The sequence below is a fragment of the Aythya marila genome (assembly GCF_965140915.1).
Source record: "Aythya marila genome assembly, chromosome: 7".
In the NCBI taxonomy this organism is placed as follows: Eukaryota; Metazoa; Chordata; class Aves; order Anseriformes; family Anatidae; genus Aythya; species Aythya marila.
In genome coordinates this window covers 4,513,775-4,531,830 of record NC_139048.1, presented here as the reverse complement: position 1 = coordinate 4,531,830, position 18,056 = coordinate 4,513,775, and the positions used below count along the sequence as shown (strand labels likewise).

At 37.0% G+C, this 18,056-nt stretch overlaps 1 protein-coding gene across 1 annotated transcript; it reads left to right on the top strand.

Moving 5' to 3' along the window:
- Positions 1 to 37: 37 nt before the first annotated feature.
- On the top strand, positions 38 to 17,562 carry ACADSB (acyl-CoA dehydrogenase short/branched chain). The gene is made up of 11 exons (XM_082764557.1): positions 38 to 94; positions 3,112 to 3,274; positions 4,139 to 4,239; positions 5,036 to 5,242; positions 5,702 to 5,872; positions 7,267 to 7,392; positions 7,784 to 7,876; positions 9,971 to 10,060; positions 11,621 to 11,758; positions 12,374 to 12,473; positions 13,149 to 17,562. Exons 1-11 carry the CDS (start codon positions 50 to 52, stop codon positions 13,217 to 13,219), a joined length of 1,305 nt encoding a protein of 434 aa, XP_082620683.1. The 5' UTR covers positions 38 to 49; the 3' UTR covers positions 13,220 to 17,562.
- The last annotated feature ends 494 nt before the right edge of the window (positions 17,563 to 18,056 follow it).

The following is an 18,056-nucleotide window of genomic DNA, read 5'->3' as shown; positions in this document are numbered from 1 at the left end:
GCCCGGCCCTGCCCACCGCAGCCTCGCGAGAGGGAGGCGGTGCCACAAGATGGCGGCGGCGGCGGGCGGGTGGCTGAGGAGCGGCGCCACCAAGGTGAAGCCCGCACTGAGGGGGGCTGGAGGGTGCCAGAGGGTGGTGAGGGGAGCGATGAGGCTGTGGAAAGAGAGGAGACGAACCCACGGCACGGTGCCCGTGGTGGGAAGGGGCTGGCTGGGGGCGTGTTATGGGGAAGAGTCGTCGGGGAAGGGAGCTCAGGGAAATAAACAGCTGTGGTGTTTATTTCGTGTGTTAATATTCGTGTCTTAATGCTGCTGCCGCGCCCGCCGGCGTTAAAACCTCGCTTCAGATTGTAAAAGTGAAGGGAAACTGATAAGGTAATTTTTTATAGGAGCTGAGGTGAAGGCAAGAGTTGAGATAACGTTGATTTTTCTTCGGTTTATCAGCAGCCCAGGAACAACCATATATCAAATATATGCTTTTAGTAGGGCAGGAAGCCTGAATCTTCTAGGAACACAAATCATTGCCTTATCTGCAGGAAAAAAAGGAGGAAAAAGCAGTGAAGTGGTATCAGGGCATTTGTGTAGTGTGTATGCATGTTACTTATCTGAATTTGCAATGGTATATGACTATGATTTCTAAGAATAAAATTGTAAACAGTAATATTTAATGTTTTTAAAAAAATCTAAATATTGAAGTGAAAACCAATTGCTTCTACACCATGCTGATACTCAGGAGTGAAATGCACAGAGTGGCGACCCACAGGAATATGGGTGGGTGGCCGTGGTAGGTTTCATTTCAGGGTTATCCTGGTGGTTTTAAGACTTTTTGAGGTAACCCTGTTATGAATAATTCCTTTTATTGCCTAGTGCCATCTCTATGAGGCTGTAACCTGTAGCAAACACCTCTACAGGCTGTAACCTGTAACAAATACTGAACTATTTACCCTGCAGAGCTTCCACGTGCCAGCCAGGTGTGTTGCAGGTCACCTCGGCCAGTATAGCTCCGCGTACTTGTGCATGTCCTTGCTGAGCTGCTGCTCATTTTCCTGAAATCATATGAGAAAAATCTGTTAGTTTTTCTCTGGATGATGAAATCTGTGCTTCCCACCGGGCAGAGTGCTCTGCATGTGTTTAGCGATGTGTTCACCTGCATGGTTGGTAATTCTGCATCCCAGCTTCAAGTGCAATAAAGGAAAGTACAGGTGATGCCCAGAGCATTACCAGTTGTTTCAACAGTGCTGGCTTGTTGCATAATGAGCGTACATACTTGCAGCTTTTCAAAAAGTTTTGTATTCTTAAAAGGGCACTGTGCATTTTTCCTGGCAGCTCATTGTCAGTACTGATGAAATGTACTCAATGGTTCATCGCTGGTTATGCCACCATGAAAGAAAAATACTCTTTTCTTTGTACTTAGAAATAAAGTAGTGGAAGAAGCGTTCTCTAAGCAGGAATTATGTGTGATTTGTAGTCCTATAACTCTTCAGGAAGCTCACTATGTTAAATGCATGTATATGTATGTATATATTTATGTTTTTTCCCTCATAGACCTTACCAAGAACACTGACTTAGGCAGGTAAATGTTTAATAGTTTTGCACATCTAGGTTTTGAGTGTTCCTACCATAGGTGGATGTTCTGTGTGTAACTAGTTCCTCACTGGCAGCTTCAGGAGTGTAGTTGCCTTGAATTTTTTCCTTTATTTAAGCGTCTCTTGTTTTGGTTTTCTCCAAAGACTTGTGATGACTCCAGTAACTTAGTCTTCATTTGAAAGTGTTAGAATTATCTAACGCTTCTGATCGTCTAAACATGGTATTTGTGAATCAGCCCTGCTAGTAAGTATTTGTTTTATCTGGCCAGTGGCGTTGAATATGAATGAACATTGTATGTTCACAGCAATATCTGTCTTCTCTACTGCAACTTTTTTATTTTTTGCTATGCATGACTGGTTGTGATGAAGTTCGAGTTCCTTACTTGTAGTAGACTTGGGTATCTTGTCTCTAAGACAGAAGGAGTCCACAATCTGTTTTATATTAGTTCTTCAGCCAGCAAGGTGACAGGTATTGAAAGCTAACATGGAATAGAGTAATTATTGGAAGGATCAAAAGAAATTTTAGTTCCTGACCCCAAAGTTTCTGCTGTTTTGAGGAATGCTACTATCACGTTGTGCACTGCAAACTTGCCCTGCGTTCTATGAGCTAGGTAGCAGTCTGTTTACAGCACAGCCTGTCAGTCTGCTCGCTGTGGGGTTAAGAGTGCACGCTAGCAAAAATGTATGTTGGCAGGAGAATGTTCAGATATATGTTATTTTTATGGCACAGCTGTGTCTCTACAAGGGGTTTCTGTCAGCAGTTGTCTTGATAAGAAATGAATGCCTGCACTTCAGACTGACATAGCAATAGTGAAAGAAATCTCAAGCCAAGATCTGATCTTAAGACATTAGCCACAGAGTTAGTTGGGTTTGGGGAGCTATGAAAGCAAAGCCTTTTTTCTGTCTTGCCTCTTTCGAGGTCAGGCAGTCGAGCTGTTCTTTTTCAATACTGCAAAATAAGTTTTGCAGCAGGGTAGTTACTGTTAGCCTGCTACTTTTTGAGCTAACTCATATTTGTTATACTAACTTTTTTAAATCCTAAGAGCTTATTTTACTGTTAGAAAGTGTATTAACTTTTAAACCAAAAAATGGGCTCCTTTCTAATGCATGCAAAATCTAAGATTTGCAAAATCTTAGAAAATCATTAGAAAATGCATTTCCCCATACAGTAGAGAGAGTAATTCTGTCAAAGTATACATTTCATACTATGAATATTGCAGCAGACTTGCAAAATTGTCTTCAAAAATAAGTACTATCAGTGAAGCTTATTTGCCACAAAAATTAAAACTGACTAAAATTCATGTTTTGAATATTTTGTAGCATAAAGTGTTAAACTTCAAGAAAGAAAATTGTTTTGTATTAATAGATATCAGGTAGATTGAGTGTAAGTTATATTTCCTATTCTGTTACTGTTCTACCCAGTGTGTTTATTAAGTATTTTCTGTATTAATATATGAAGTATTAAAGTAGTCTACAGATGCAAACTCTATTAACTGTTCTGATGTTCTGTATTTGTTTCCAACAGCTGAAAAAAAACATACCAGCGTACTTGGCAGCTTCGTGGAGGGCTTCTCCATGTGTCTTTAGATCCTCCAAATCAGAACTTGCTCCAAAACTAGACAGTGATGGAGTTGTCTATGCTCCGCTTCAAACGTTCACTGAAGAGGAAACAATGCTGAAGAACATGGGTACTTACTTTCTGTGGGGTTAAAGTTCAGAAATGTTTAGCTAGAAGGGAAATTTTGTCTGATTTTGCTTAATTTTAAAACTGCTTTAATTCACAAGAGAAGAATGTAATGTTCTTTCGATTCTTTTTCCATGCTACCATAGCACAGTTCCACATACCATAGCGCAGTTTACTCTGCATAAATAAATATTAACTGTTTGAAGCTGTTGCTGTTGCAGCAGTGAAGTTGCCTGACATTGACTCGTGCCCTTTCTCAGGCACTTAGTTCAGCTACAGGTAACTGCTCCAGCTGGTTTTCAGAGATTTCAGGTATACCCAGAATGGTGACAGATACGATCCGTGTGTCTGCAATGTAGGCAGGCCTGCATGAAGAAGAGGAGTCCTCAGGGCAAAGGTGAAAGACTGAGAACCTGCACGTTTGGGAGAGAGTTTATAAAAGGCTCAGGCTCAATAGAAACAGTTTTGTTTACAGGATCTTGTACACTCAGTATGTTTTAAAGCCTGAGACCATCTTCCCAAACTGCAGATTAAATTTAAAAAGAACAGGATAAAGCTAACAAAATAAGAGGTGTTTTTTTTTTTTTTTTTGTCAATTGCTCTCATATAAGTGTTGCTGAGGTGCTTTTGAAGTTTGAGTCTATAAGAAGTATTTGTTTCAGTTCACAGACTTGTGGCTGAGTTCAGAAAGCAATGATAATTGAACGTTGTGGCACATTACTCTGTTTCACTTGGGCAACTTGTCCTTTCATTAAATTGTCTGGGAGAGTCAGAGAACATATGCATAACCTCTCAGAAATACCATATGACTGTTATATTGATCCTCGAGTGTTAGAATACTTACACAGTTTCTTTCTTTTCATTACAGTGAAAAAATTTGCTCAGGAACGAGTTGCACCTTTGGTGCAAAAAATGGATGAGAATTCGAAAATGGAAGACTCTGTAATAAAGGGATTGTTTGAACAAGGGGTCTGCACACTTTTACTTAACTTTTTAATCAAAAAGTGACACTGCTGATAGGGATTTCTAGCTGTCTGCTTTTCAGATTTTTAGATTGAGAGATGTAAGTCAAATTAACTTGATGAATTGTTGAAAATGTTGAGTTTATCAACACCAGGGCAACTTTCTCTTCTTTTTTAATGCATTATCTCTCTCCATCTTTTACTGTGATATTCTTTCCATCTTACCACTCCCATAGTAAATTCTTCATCTTGAGTTCCTTTTCTAGCCCACCTCTTTTTGTTTTTTCTTTGCCCTGGATAAACAAACTTGCATAGAATCCTAGAACCAACATGACTTTGATAAGCATTGCTGGAAAAGGATGTCAAGAGTCCTCTGTGTCCATTTTGGGCAACCACAAGGGCTTGTGTTGCAGATAACCTGTTTATCGTTCCTTGTAGCCTTTCCTGCTATCAAACCTAAATAAAGCTTGTCTGTGATGAGAACATCACTTTATACAATGACGACTAAATATTCGTCACGAGGTTAGAGATTGCCATTGTTCTGAAGATTGCAATCAAATTAGTCCGTGATGATTGACCTGTATACTGCATTTGTTTATTATTTCTTGCTTAAGTTTATCAACTTCTCTGATAAAATGTTAGTTTTTTAAGGGTATTGAAGGAAGCTGGGTCTGTGGGGAAGGATCTAGAAATATTAACATTCTGTGGTTTTTCTTTTAATCTCTAAGTGTCTGCTTAGATTAACAAATTGTTGGTGAGAACTAATGAGAAAGACTGACATATTTGCATCTTTTACCTTTCAGCTGATGAGTATTGAGCTTGGGGAAGAATATGGAGGAACTGCAGCTTCATTTTTTTCAGTCATATTGGTGGTAGAAGAATTGGCCAAAGTTGATCCAGCTGTAGCTCTTCTGTGTGAACTCCAAAATACACTAACAAATAGGTTGTTTACCACGTACGGAACAGAAGAACAAAAGAGAATTTACTTGCCCAAAGTGTCTAAAGATACAGTGAGTCAAAGTCACGCTTTACTAAAATATAATATAGTTTTTATAGTTTCAATAGCATTAGCGTGTTTTTTCAGTAACTAAATGGGGTGACTGCAGCATTAGAAAATCTTTGTATGTGAACTTTGAGATGCCTGTTAGAGATGAGTTCTGGGGTGATACAGATCCTGTCATCAGTAGCTGAGAGGTAAAAGTGGAAAGGGTGTTACTAGTGTCATTAAAAGTTAATTTACTGTGGAAAAAAAACTTTAAAGCTCTTGAGTATGAGACATCTAATTATACAGTGTTTGTATTGTTAATTTCCATATCTGAAACTTAGTTACTTTGAGGCAGTAAGTTAAAATGTTTGAATTTAAGAGGCTTGTGCTTGCTGATAACTATTTTTGTTGTGTAACTCCTAAGTTGTGTCTACATATTCAAAAACAAGTAAAATGATTTTTTTTTTTCCCCTTTAATTGACAGATAGGCAGTTTCTGTCTGTCAGAGGCTGGTTCTGGCAGTGATGCTTTTTCTTTGAAGACTCGTGCTGAAAAGAAGGGAGACTACTATATTATCAATGGCTCAAAGATGTGGATTAGCTTAGCAGAACATGCCGGAGTTTTCTTTGTGATGGCAAATACAGATCCTGCCTCAGTAAGTTGCTAAAGAATAATTGCATTTTCAATGACAGCTGATGATATATGATACTATGGATTTTATATTAATAATTTGGTACTAAAGGTTAACATTATTTGTATCTTTTCCTAGCTGAGAACAAACATTTAAAATATTTCCCAACAAAAATAAAGAACTTGCTGAGCAATTTAATAAATTCCTCCCACTGGGGAAAATAAAAACGTCAGAATCATAATTGCTTAGATGAAGAGCACAGCATGCATTGGTATTATTCTGAGTAATGGAAGAACAGAGATTGTGGCACTTCTGACCTAACAGACAAGTTGCTGTTCGTAAGAGGCAAAACAGAGCTTAGACTACATGTACTTTGTAATTAACAAGTGTACAATAGTAGTAAAGTATGATCAGATTAAAAAGCAAAACAAGGAAAAAAAAAAAATCATACCTGAATATGCATGTTTCAAGTCTTGTCACTTAACAATTTTGATATAGTTAGTGAAGACTCAGAAAAATCAACTAAAGACTTTAAGATATGCTGTACTGCAAGAGTACAGCAATTTTACTTAAAATAATTATTTGAAGATACTCTATATTTTAAATTAGAATTTAAAACTCTAATAAATCTTATTTTTTTAAATATATAATGCATTGTCTTCTTAAAGTTAGAAAACTGTTTTTACATTTAAACGTTCAAGAACAATATTAAAAGTCACCGAAGTTCAAAGATTAAGTAACAGTTGACATCAGTACAAATTAGAGACCAGACCACCACAGATTTGTGTACTGAAATGTACATTCTGCACTAGCAGCTCCTGTTTGGTGAGGTGGGCTGTCATTAAGGTGAGATTTGAAGAGCAGTCTCCTCTTCAATAAGATGCAACTCTTCTACAAGAACCACAAGTTGTTTCCTGCCTCACTGTGTTCCCCTTCTAATAAGAGGAGATGCTGTGGATGATAGAGACAGGAAGAGATGAGAACATGGCCCGGAGCACTTCATGCTTCTGTCTAAGGCCCTGTAGAACGTTGCATGAGAGCCCTGTGGTTCCAACAGGGGGAAATGCTGTCCGTAGAGATGCCAGAATTTAGACTGGCTGTACAGTCTGTGTATTGTCGCATGCCTGATTTTCAGAACAGCCAGGCACTACAGTCCTTCCTGTTACGTAGTACTGGTCTCCTATCTTCTCAAGAGAACTTCTAAGACTTTTCTGTTTTCTATGTGGAATAGAGGGGTTTACTTTGGCCTTATTAAACCACAACTAGTAGACATAGAGGGAGCAGGTGATGGTGACTTTTATTTACTAATGTATCATTAAGCAGGTATAAAATTTCAGTGTTGGAATTTGGTTTTTATATATACTTGTTAGTACTAGTAGGAAAAAAAAAAGTTTTTGATTATTTTTAATTCATCCTAGGGATACAGGGGAATTACGTGCTTCATAGTAGATCGCAACACAGAAGGACTACACATAGGGAAGAAGGAGGATAAGCTTGGAATCAGAGCATCTTCTACTTGCCCAGTAACATTTGAAAATGTTAAGGTATTGTAAGCTGTTCAGCTATTGAGTCATGATTTGTATATGACTTGAGCTTGACCAGAAGTAAGGAAAGAGAGTTAACTAAATTCCCAATTCTTTTCCTGCATTTCCCTCTTTCATCATTTGGCTTTCTTTGGCTATTTTCTCCCTAATTCTCAAAAGTATCGAGGGGGATTGAGTTCTAAGTTTTGATAGTTTCTCTCCTTTGTCAGTTTATAATCATGTGTGCCAGGGAATGTTCTAATTGGATATTCTAGGAATCAAATGTCTGCTTTACGTTTTATGCTGTCATTTATGGGGAACATTAAACAATGTAAACTAATTCACCTGTGAACACTTCTAGCAGTTGCAAAGATGAATAGAACAGGAATAACTGAGTGGTTTTATTCTTTAGGTTCCTGCAACCAACATCCTTGGACAGGTGGGACAAGGCTATAAGTATGCAATTGGAATGCTAAATGGTGGCAGGATAGGTATTGCTGCACAGGTGGGTAACATTGCTTAATACTGGATACAACCAGTGTATGACTCTGAATTTGGATGGAAATTTACGAAGTATTTACAGTTAGTAAGAATAAAGTGTTTAGGAAATCCTTTATTTAAAAACTACATTGCCACTAGATGTCACTGTCCCTGTGTCTAAGTTACAGTAATGTACAGAAACAACTGCAAATGATAAAATTGTCCTTTGGTGATACAAGCAATAGATTTAGAAAACATTAAATGGCAATTAGTTTGTCTTTGGTGGATAACTTACTGCTACTGAAATGTATCAACATTTTTATCTCCCATTATGCACATTTATTTCTTGAAGAAGACAGGCTCTTTGGACAATTTAACATAGTGAAATGTACAAAATTAATGTTTCCAATTGTAATTGGAGGGGATTGCCAAATGTGACCTTATGCTAACTGATGTTTTCTCAACAACTTGCTTTTAAAAGTCAACTTATTTTTAAAGTAAATATTAACTTTTGTAGCAGAAATGTTCTAGTTCATTGTTGTGTTTGAAAATTGTACCTTATGGCATCTTAGAGAAAATATTTGCTGATTTTGGAGTTACTTCCAAATGTTGCATTTTGTTGTAAAAATCAGTTTGGATCTCAGACTGGTGCTGATTTCAGTGGAAATCAGATTCAGCCTTATAATAAAATAGCCTATGACAAGCTTTGGTATTTTGAATTTGCTTTTGCAAGTGATCTTTTCTTTGTATTTTGCTGTGGATGTAGTTGTGCTGTATAGGCTGTGATGCATCTGTAGTACCAATCTCCCTTACCTTTTGCTCCATCTTGCAGACAGTCCTCGTGAAATTTGGACTTTCCACATAGCAATGTACTATGCTGCTAAATAGGTTGGCTTTTCCATCATTTCTGAAAATTATCTGTGATTAAACTTTGTCGGATATGGCATTTAAAAACTAGAGCTGTGGGCCTCTGTGTTCCCAGAGATATAAATAATATAGATGTTCTGGCAGTAAAATACATGGTCTGGCTTTTTCTTTTAATTACTCCAAGTTAGACTTATAACCTAATTAAAAGTTAAGGCCAGGTAGTTGTTATATCTTAGTTACTACTTTTTTGGCACCTTCTAATTATGATAAATATACTTGAATGGACAAGAACAGCAGTTCAAAAGCCCTGTAGTACTGGATTTAGTTTTGCAGTAGTGATAGGTTTAAAAAATAATGAGCATTTTATAAAAATGTAATTGTGGCTGTGAAAACAGTTTCAGATAGTTTTAGTGCAAGGTAGCTGTATATATTGTCACAGGTGCTGAAGTTGATATATTTAGTTCATCTACACAAGTTTATATAAGAAAGCAACAAGTATGCCAGTACAGCTAATTAGCAACACTGCATTATTTACTTATGTTCTTTTCCCACATACACCTTTTCGTATATATTGTATTTTTTTTCTAGAACCTTAACTGAAAAAGGATTAAATGTCTTAAGGTAGTCAGAGTTGCATTTTTACCTTCTTGGGGCTATTGGCTTAATATTTGGACCTATCCAAAAATACCCATACGCTACTGGACATCATTACGGAATCACAGAATTTCTAGGTTGGAAGAGACCTCAGGATCGAGTCCAACCTCTGACCTAACGCTAACAAGTCCTCCACTAAACCATATCGCTAAGCTCTACATCTAAACGTCTTTTAAAGACCTCCAGGGATGGGGACTCCACCACTTCCCTGGGCAGCCCGTTCCAACGTCTAACAACCCTTTCGGTAAAGAAGTTCCTCCTAACATCCAACCTAAAATGAGAAATTATTCTGAAAACATTTACTATTTGCAAAAACACATTTGACCCACAACTTTTGCTCAAAATTTAGTGTTTTCACAAATATTTTGCCTTTAATAAGAATGTTTAATTCAAGATTGAAGTAGTATAAAGTAGGCTTATTGTGGTGACTCACCTCAATAAGAAGGGAAGAAAACTTTTCATCTGCACATTAAGGTTTTTACACAGGTGATCTGAACTGCCTGACTGAAAGAAGCACAACTACTCTCGTCTCTTTAAGGTGCATTCATTCAACTATTTTTTACTGAATATATGCTTTTTTTTTTTTTTTTTTTTACAGATGTTAGGATTGGCGCAGGGGTGTTTTGACCATACAATTCCCTACACAAAGGAGAGAGTGCAGTTTGGGAAAAGCATATTTGATTTCCAGGTACCTGATAATGAACTCATGGGAAATTTTCTGTAAAAGGGTAACAGTGATCACATGGTAGTTGGTGAAATAAGTGATTTGCCTAATTTGTGGTCAACCTGTCATTTCTCTGCTTCGTATTTGAGAAGCATTTTTCAGAAGAATTGCAGATGAGCATTCATCTGCCATGTAAAATGTATAAATTCAGTGCCATGTGTTTTTGCAAGTAGAGTATAAATCATTAAAAACTTCAAAACAGTATTAATGTAATTCTTTTTATAATAATTCATTCACTGCGTTAGAAAATAATACGCACGGAATTACGTTCTCTTTGGATTTTAATCTCACACTGTATAGAATGTGTTCCACTTCTCATACTCTTTTATGAGGTGTAGGTGAAGGCCTTTTCTGGAGACACTAGAAAGTATAAAAAGATGAGGAAAACTGATTGAATTATTATATTTCCTGTGTTATACAAAGACATTTAGTTTCCATGATAATATCTGTATCTTAAAATGAAAAAGACTCTTTGTTGCAAAAATGATGTATAGTTTAATAAGGAAGATGTATAATTGTAATTACTATAGTAATTTTCTTGTTAAAAGAAACCTACATTTCAGCTGAAGGGAAGGAACATTAGTACTACTCATAATTTATACAAATTTTAGGAAGTACCCACAGATATCTAGGAAATGATTGGAACTGTGTCTTTTGAATCGAAAATGGAATTTGTAATTGCCAAATCATTTTGTTATTTTGACCTGCCTATATATTTCTGCAAATTTTAGGGAGCAGTGTTAATGTTCTAATAAGATGAAAGATTTCATTATGTTTAGGAGCAAGTTAGACTACTAAATGTCCATTTTCAATCATTGTAATGTTTGGGTCACTCTAAGTAATCCCATTCTTCTGTAATACCTGCCATGTAGAGGTGAGTTCCATCACCTTTTTCTTTCCCCTTGAATCCCCTCATCAGACATGTCCTCTATACTTCTTTCTTTGCCGTTCCTAATTTCTGTTTCATGGGTATGGGGCATGGGAAGTAGTAGTTGTCACCTTTGTAGTTCTTCACTTTATTTAAGAGGTACTTTTTTCAAGTCTGTCTCACTTACGCTTCATTAGTAGATAGTAGACATGTTAATAGTAGACAGAAGTAGACATGTTAATGTACAAATGTTCTCATTAGCTGCAAAATATGGCTTTGACCAACCCCTGTCCCTGCACTGCCAAGGAGAATTCTGAGGTTTGGGTGACACTTTCCTTGGTGCTCATGGGTTTGAGTAGGTTCATGTTGAACCCTCCTGGCTAGCCAGTCAAGGCAGAAGTTACCCATTACACCTGAATCCAAGAATAGGGAAGGAGAAAAGGGGAGTGCAGTTTCTAAAAGGACTCCAGTGACTTAGAGTTTTGCCAACTTGGATGCCACCAATGCAGAGGCATGTGCAATTACCAGACCATCTGAAACTTTTTTGTTTTTAATTTTAGAGTGTACGTATGTTCCTTTGTAGTAGAAAAACTGATTCTTGCTAGAAATTCCAGTTGGGTGCTAGTTCTGTCTGACTTTTGGCATGCTTATTGCAGGGAATGCAACATCAGATAGCTCAGGTGGCCACACAGCTGGAGGCTGCGAGGCTGCTGACCTACAATGCAGCCCGTCTTGCAGAAACAGGAAAGCCATTCATAAAGGAGGCAAGCATGGCCAAGTATTATGCTGCAGAGGTAATTTACAGTTTCTCTATTCAATAAATTTGTTTCAATGCTGTTCGAAAGTTTCTTTTGTTATTGAATGTGCAACTTTTAATTCACATTTTGCTGTGAAATCTGTGGGTGTACTTTTTTTTTCTCAGTCTCAAAGTAAAGTAGGGACTTGAGCAGTTTCTTTTTCAGTGGCCAAAATAAAATCACAAAAAATAAAAATAAAAAGAAGAGCCCCGTTAAAAGAGAAAATGAATTAGTATTTTTACTCATTTGAGAGAATTCACTCTTTCAGAATTCTCTTTTTGTGGCCACAGAAATGGTATGGTGAGACTTTGTGATCGTTTCAACTCTACTGGTCACAACTGTGGGGCTTAGTAAGATTCAGAACTGGATTGTTTCTGCCTCTTTGTAATTACTGTTAATAATGGCTAGTGAATTCTTGATGTCTTCTGATATAGAATAATGTTATTTGTATGATGATGAACACAAACGTATCAGTGTCATTTTCTCACTTGTTCTAGTTTACTATTTTATTTACTATTTTGTGTTTGCTTTAAATGGCTACAGAGAATAAAATTTACTACCACCTTCAAGAAGTTCAATCCTGAAATCATAACAGTGAAACTATTTTCATAGGTTGCCACACTGACAACTAGTAAGTGCATCGAATGGATGGGTGGTGTTGGATACACAAAAAATTATCCAATAGAAAAATACTACCGTGATTGCAAGATTGGTGAGTGGTAGCTTCTTAACAGGCATTTCTTGTAGCATTAAAGCTTGGGCATGCGTGACTGGCTGTTTTTTAAAGATACTTTTTTTCCTTAAGATCTGTAACCAACACTGATCCAAAGCCTAAGATATGACATGGTAAAACTTTAGGTATAAATAGCTGTGTTTGTAGAGCTAGTAACAGTGCTTAATTAGATATTAATAATATACAGACACACATTATTTTCTGTTTCATTAGGAAAATTCCAGTTTGAAAAAAAATCAAAGTAGTATCTTTAAATTAATGATCTGAATTTATGTAGAATTTTATTTTCAAGATGTGTTTACCAGTGTAATTTCTGAACCTAACACTTTGACATTTCTAACAATGCTACCCCTTACTTTGACTTTACTGCTGATATCATTTGTTAATAGTTAACTTTTGGTGGTTATCTTGGAATTGCTTTTCAGGAAAACTTCTTGTCATTGTGTTGTACCAAAATAAAAGTATTTTGATTATTGCAGATAATAAGATAGGAACGCTTATGCAAATATTAATTCTGCTTCTAGAACTTGCTCAGTAAAGCTTCACTTCATAATTATAAACGTTGTAGTTGGTCTGTTAGAATAATATCTTGATCTCTCTGCAGATATTCACCAAAGTTTTATAGTCTTGTAATTTATTCTCTTCTGATTTCAGGTACAATATATGAAGGAACTTCAAATATCCAGTTGAGCACCATTGCAAAAAGCTTGGCCCAGGAGTACTGAAAACTTAAGGACTTCTTGACTGTTAACAGACATTATTTCACTGAACATTAATCGTGAATTACAGGTTTATTTGTAATTGTAAAAATCAATATGGTATAATATGGTATCATAAATGAGAATACATCATCACAGACAAAAGCATAAGGAAAGCCATGAATTCCCATTTTAGGATATTGAATGTGTAAATCATGCTAAATCATGAATTCCATGTTCAAATCCAGATCATGGGTAAAAGTATTTCTTTCTGCCCAAGACACTTCTAAGCTAATACATTGGCTGGCATTATTTTGTTGCTTTAGGTTATACAAGCAGTGTGTCTCAACTTTGAGATTTCAAAGTGAAAACAAAAGAAATCCTTGGCTTGACTGGTGTAAAAGGCTCTGTTAAGCCACCTGAGAGAACAGTTTCTTCATGTGCAACACAACTGTTGTGTGGTGTGAAGCTTCTGTTTGTTCTTGATGCCTTATAGGTTACAGGAGTGGTGTTTGAAAATAGGTAAATGTGATGGTTTTCTCTTTCTCTGGTGGAGTGATGTCTATGGTGCTGCTGTAACTGGAGTAATTTTTATAGCAGCCCTTAGTGTGTTCTTAAGTATATCTTGGTAATTAAGCCCTTCCAGCCCCCAATTTGTAGTACTGAAAAGTGGATAACGTCTACCTCCCTTTCCAGCATTCTCAGCTCTTAAGGGTTTTAATCAAAGAGACTATTTATAGTTACCCTTTTATAAAAGATTGAGTTGAAATCTTTGTGAAATGGCATTAAAAAAGCTCTGGTAGTTCTGCAAAAAGACAGAGATATAAGCTAGGTAATAAGAAAACTGTGATACTGTTTCACAGGGACTTCCCTGCGTTCACTATGTGTTACAAACCTTAAACCTCAGCGTTCCTTAGAGTTGGGGAGGGTCTGTTAATTTGCAGTGAAGAAAATTCACTCATGGAAATGAGTGGTTCTCTACATGCAGAGATGTTTTTCTTCTGAGAGAGTGGGAAATAATTTTCTTGAGATATATTTGCTTTTTTGTCCCTCTCTGTTTACTTTAAAATTAGACATTTTATTTACTGCTGAAGACTCTTCAGTGTTGGAGAACTAATTAACTAAGAATCAAGAGACTGAAAGCCCAGTGTATGAAAAACTATAATTGCTGTAACCGGCAATTTGTTTCAAGTGGTTTGGGGAGGAAAGGATTGTTTTTTCTGTTTTGTCCAATTTAAAAGAATCTCACTTTTAAATCTTGTTAGTCACTGGTGAGTCACTTTGGAGCTTGGAATGTTACAGTCTCAAACTTGTAGAGAACTTTTTGGCAAAACTAGTGAAGATGATCCTTAATAAGTCTAATTTGATAAGACAAACAGACTGCAGTGCCTTATACAAAGAAACAAGGAAGGACAAAAAGCATCGTTAAAACAGTTTTTGGATTGGCTGTCAGCCTCAAAGGGAAGTAACTACTTTTTTTGTGAGTGATTTCCCTCACATACACACTTTGTCTGTTGGCAGGTGAAGAATTAATGTAATTATATCAGATAAAAAAAAAAAAGTATCTTCCATATGAGTTTGATCAACAATTTTGAGATTTTCAAAAATGCACAAGTATGACAGTAGACTAGATTTCTGAAGGATTATTCTAGCTATATTATTTTTAAAAATACATTTAGGATGTTTGCAGGCTTTCTTTCAGCTGTTAGACTAGAATTAAGAGTACAGATGCCACATTGTCTAACTAGTTATTCTGTTCACTATAGTCTGTGAGCTGACAGAAATCATAATCATACTACGAATGCTTGAGTTACCTTGGTTAATACAATGAGACGTGCTGGAGTGAGAGGCTGTCCTTAGCTGCTGCAGTTCAGCCTGCTTTGCTAACATGAGTATCAGCAGAGATCACGTTTTGATTCATACTGTTTAGTAGGTTTTCTAGTTTGAAACACTATCTTGGCTTGGTTTCTGTAGTTTTGTGTGAGGCTACAAAGTGGGTGACAATACTTAACTGACTTAATATAGTGCTAAAAGCAAACTGTTTGTGAAGGAAAGTGCAGAGCTCTTTGAAGGACTGCTAAAGGCTGGATATTCAGCATTATGTAAAAGGACTGTCTGTCTGTGTAGAACTGTGTCAGATATCTATTTGAGGGGAAAAAAAAATGTGAAAAATCAAAATAATGATTTCCAGCAGTCTGAACTTGGGTGCCATACTCCAAGAACCAACCTGGACAGCTTCATCAGCTGCGCATCAGCTCTTAGGTCAATGCATTAACTACTGTTACAGCTGTGAATATTTCACATCTCTCAGTTCCGTATGCTGCAATTCTAATACCTTTTGGGAGAAATGTATGCATTTCATTTGAGTTTTGTCTACAAAATTCTGTGGAGGAATATGCGCACAAATGAACTGTAACTGCCAAGTTTCTTTCCAGGCTCCACTCTTGCTTCGAAAGGGTGCACATGGGCACGTCTCCGCATCAAGCATCGGGTGCTCTGGCCATTGACTGACTCTAGGAAGGGTTAACTTGTTTGATGGCTTCAAGTCCGGTTCCATTCCTGCACTAGCACAGGCTCTGGTTTAGTAATAGAATGTGCTCCGTTGTCCAGGAGCTATTAAATACTGCCTGCGTCTCCCAGCCCATGTTGAGTCTTGGGACAGGCATTTATGGATTGCCATAAACTGCAGTTCTGCGTTTGGCATGGTTGGGCATGGGACTGTTCATGCTGGTTGGCTACACCAGCAGGTGTAGGGCTGCAGAGCTGGCACTGTGAACGTTGGGAGGCTTTCCGTGCAGAGGGTAGGACTTGAAGCTGCTTTATACACTACGTATGTATATTGTGAGTTGTCCTTTTGTGCCCTTAGTCAACTCAGCCAGTCCAGTCTGTTGCCTTGGAACAACACCTTCAGTAAGCAAATGTGACATCTGGGCTTCCCTGGATGGAAGAAAAAAAAAGCATTAGAAATGTATAAAAAAGTGCCTGAATTTGATGTTGAACTAGATAGGATGCTGATCTTGTGCATCAGCTGAGGGTTCTCTAATAATCTGTCATTTTAAATTGCAGTTTTTTTCACTGGGACAGACTGAATGTATCTTCTGTCAGGTTTCTTTAGTATTATCCTGGTTTGATAAAGATCTGAGGCAGTTCTCCACAGAAAGATTTAATTGTTACGTGGAAAATACTCAAATATAACATTTTATATAATGTTTTCTGTGCTGTTGTTCTTTCTTTCACATTTTCTTTTCCCCATGTAAAGATTGTGTTAGAAAAGGATTACGTGAAATATAAAGTAATTGTTCAGTGGGAGCCTTTCACTATGTAAAGAATTTTCTAATTAACTTGTTATTATCTTTCCGTTTGGAAGTCTTCTGGTGAGAGACACATTTCAAGTTCTTCATGCCACGATAAACTAGATTTGAAACACAGTCTGGTTCAAAAGCAGCTGCTGTCTTTCTTGAGCTTGCTTATTGAACACATGAAAACTGAAGAAACATTTTTTCTCAGCCCCAAAATGTATTCACAGTACCAATGTGATGGATCTTCTCTTACGAGAATTATGTGAAAGTGGTCAACAGCTGCCACAAATATTTCACAAATATTTACCTGTTACATTATCACTGTGCAAACTGTTGGAGGAGGCACAAATCAAGCATGAGCTGATGGGGCAGATAAATATGTGCTGTACAATTCCCAAAAGGTTTTCACGATTTTGAATTTGTTCCATTGAAATACAGTAGTTGCAGAGCATTTTGCAAAGAGTTGTCTTTTCCTCTGAAGTGTAACTCCACCGTCTCAGTGAAGGGGAACAGCTGCAAGTCTTACTCGTCCAGGTTTGGCTGCCTAGAGGTATGTAGGTACGTAGTATGGCTGGCTGTGCACTCAGGTGAGAGGGAGCAAGTGCCTTCCTTCTTGTTCTGCTTCTGAGTGTTCACTGAGTCCATGCCAAGGACAGTCAGACATCAGTGCACAGCTCATCCAGAGTTCTAGGCTGATAGAAATGACCATAAATATTTCAGTTAAACATGGTGGCTGTCAGATCAATCACTATAATTAACAAAGTCCAGTGTAGTGGCATTGAGGGAATTTCTCATTAGCTGGTACGAGACACATGATTAAGCTGCTTTGAAATCTCTGTTTATTATCCTCTAAAAATACTCTATTTGTGTGCAATACCACTAACACGTTGGGTGACTAGAACTAACTGCTGTGTTTCCTAATAACTTGTTTCATAGTTCATTGTTCAAACATTGATTCATATTGGTATATTAATGTTCAAAAGAACATACAATGTATAATGTATTTTTTCTGACTTTGTAACTTTTTTTGTATTTATATTTAAATATAAAGATGTGCAATCTCAACAGACAGCAATAGCATTTTTGTGTATTCTTCTGTCCTTCAAGATCATTTGGATTCACATCCTTGTGAAACTTTTCTCATCTTTCTCATTTGTGTAGAGTGACTAATACTGGAGAACTATCTATCTATCTATCTATATATATATAAAAAGCCTCCAGGTGACTTCACTAAAGATACTAAAGAAAAATTATTCTGCACCTGATGGAAAACTGTATCTTGATGGCCAAAAACACAGTGCTTTCAGAGCTCAGTGTATTTAATATATACAATGAGGACTTCTGAACATGTGGAAAAATAAATTCATCCAATGTCATCTGGGGTTGGGAGGGACCTTAAAGATCATCTAGTTCCAACCCCCATGCCTTGGGCAGGGACACTTCATACTTTGAAGGAAAAAAAAATAATAGAAACTGGAAAACCTAAAACACAGTGATGAACTCAACTTCGGTGTGGCTAAAATAAAATTAAAATTAAAATCGGTTGATAAAACTTTGTTCATGGA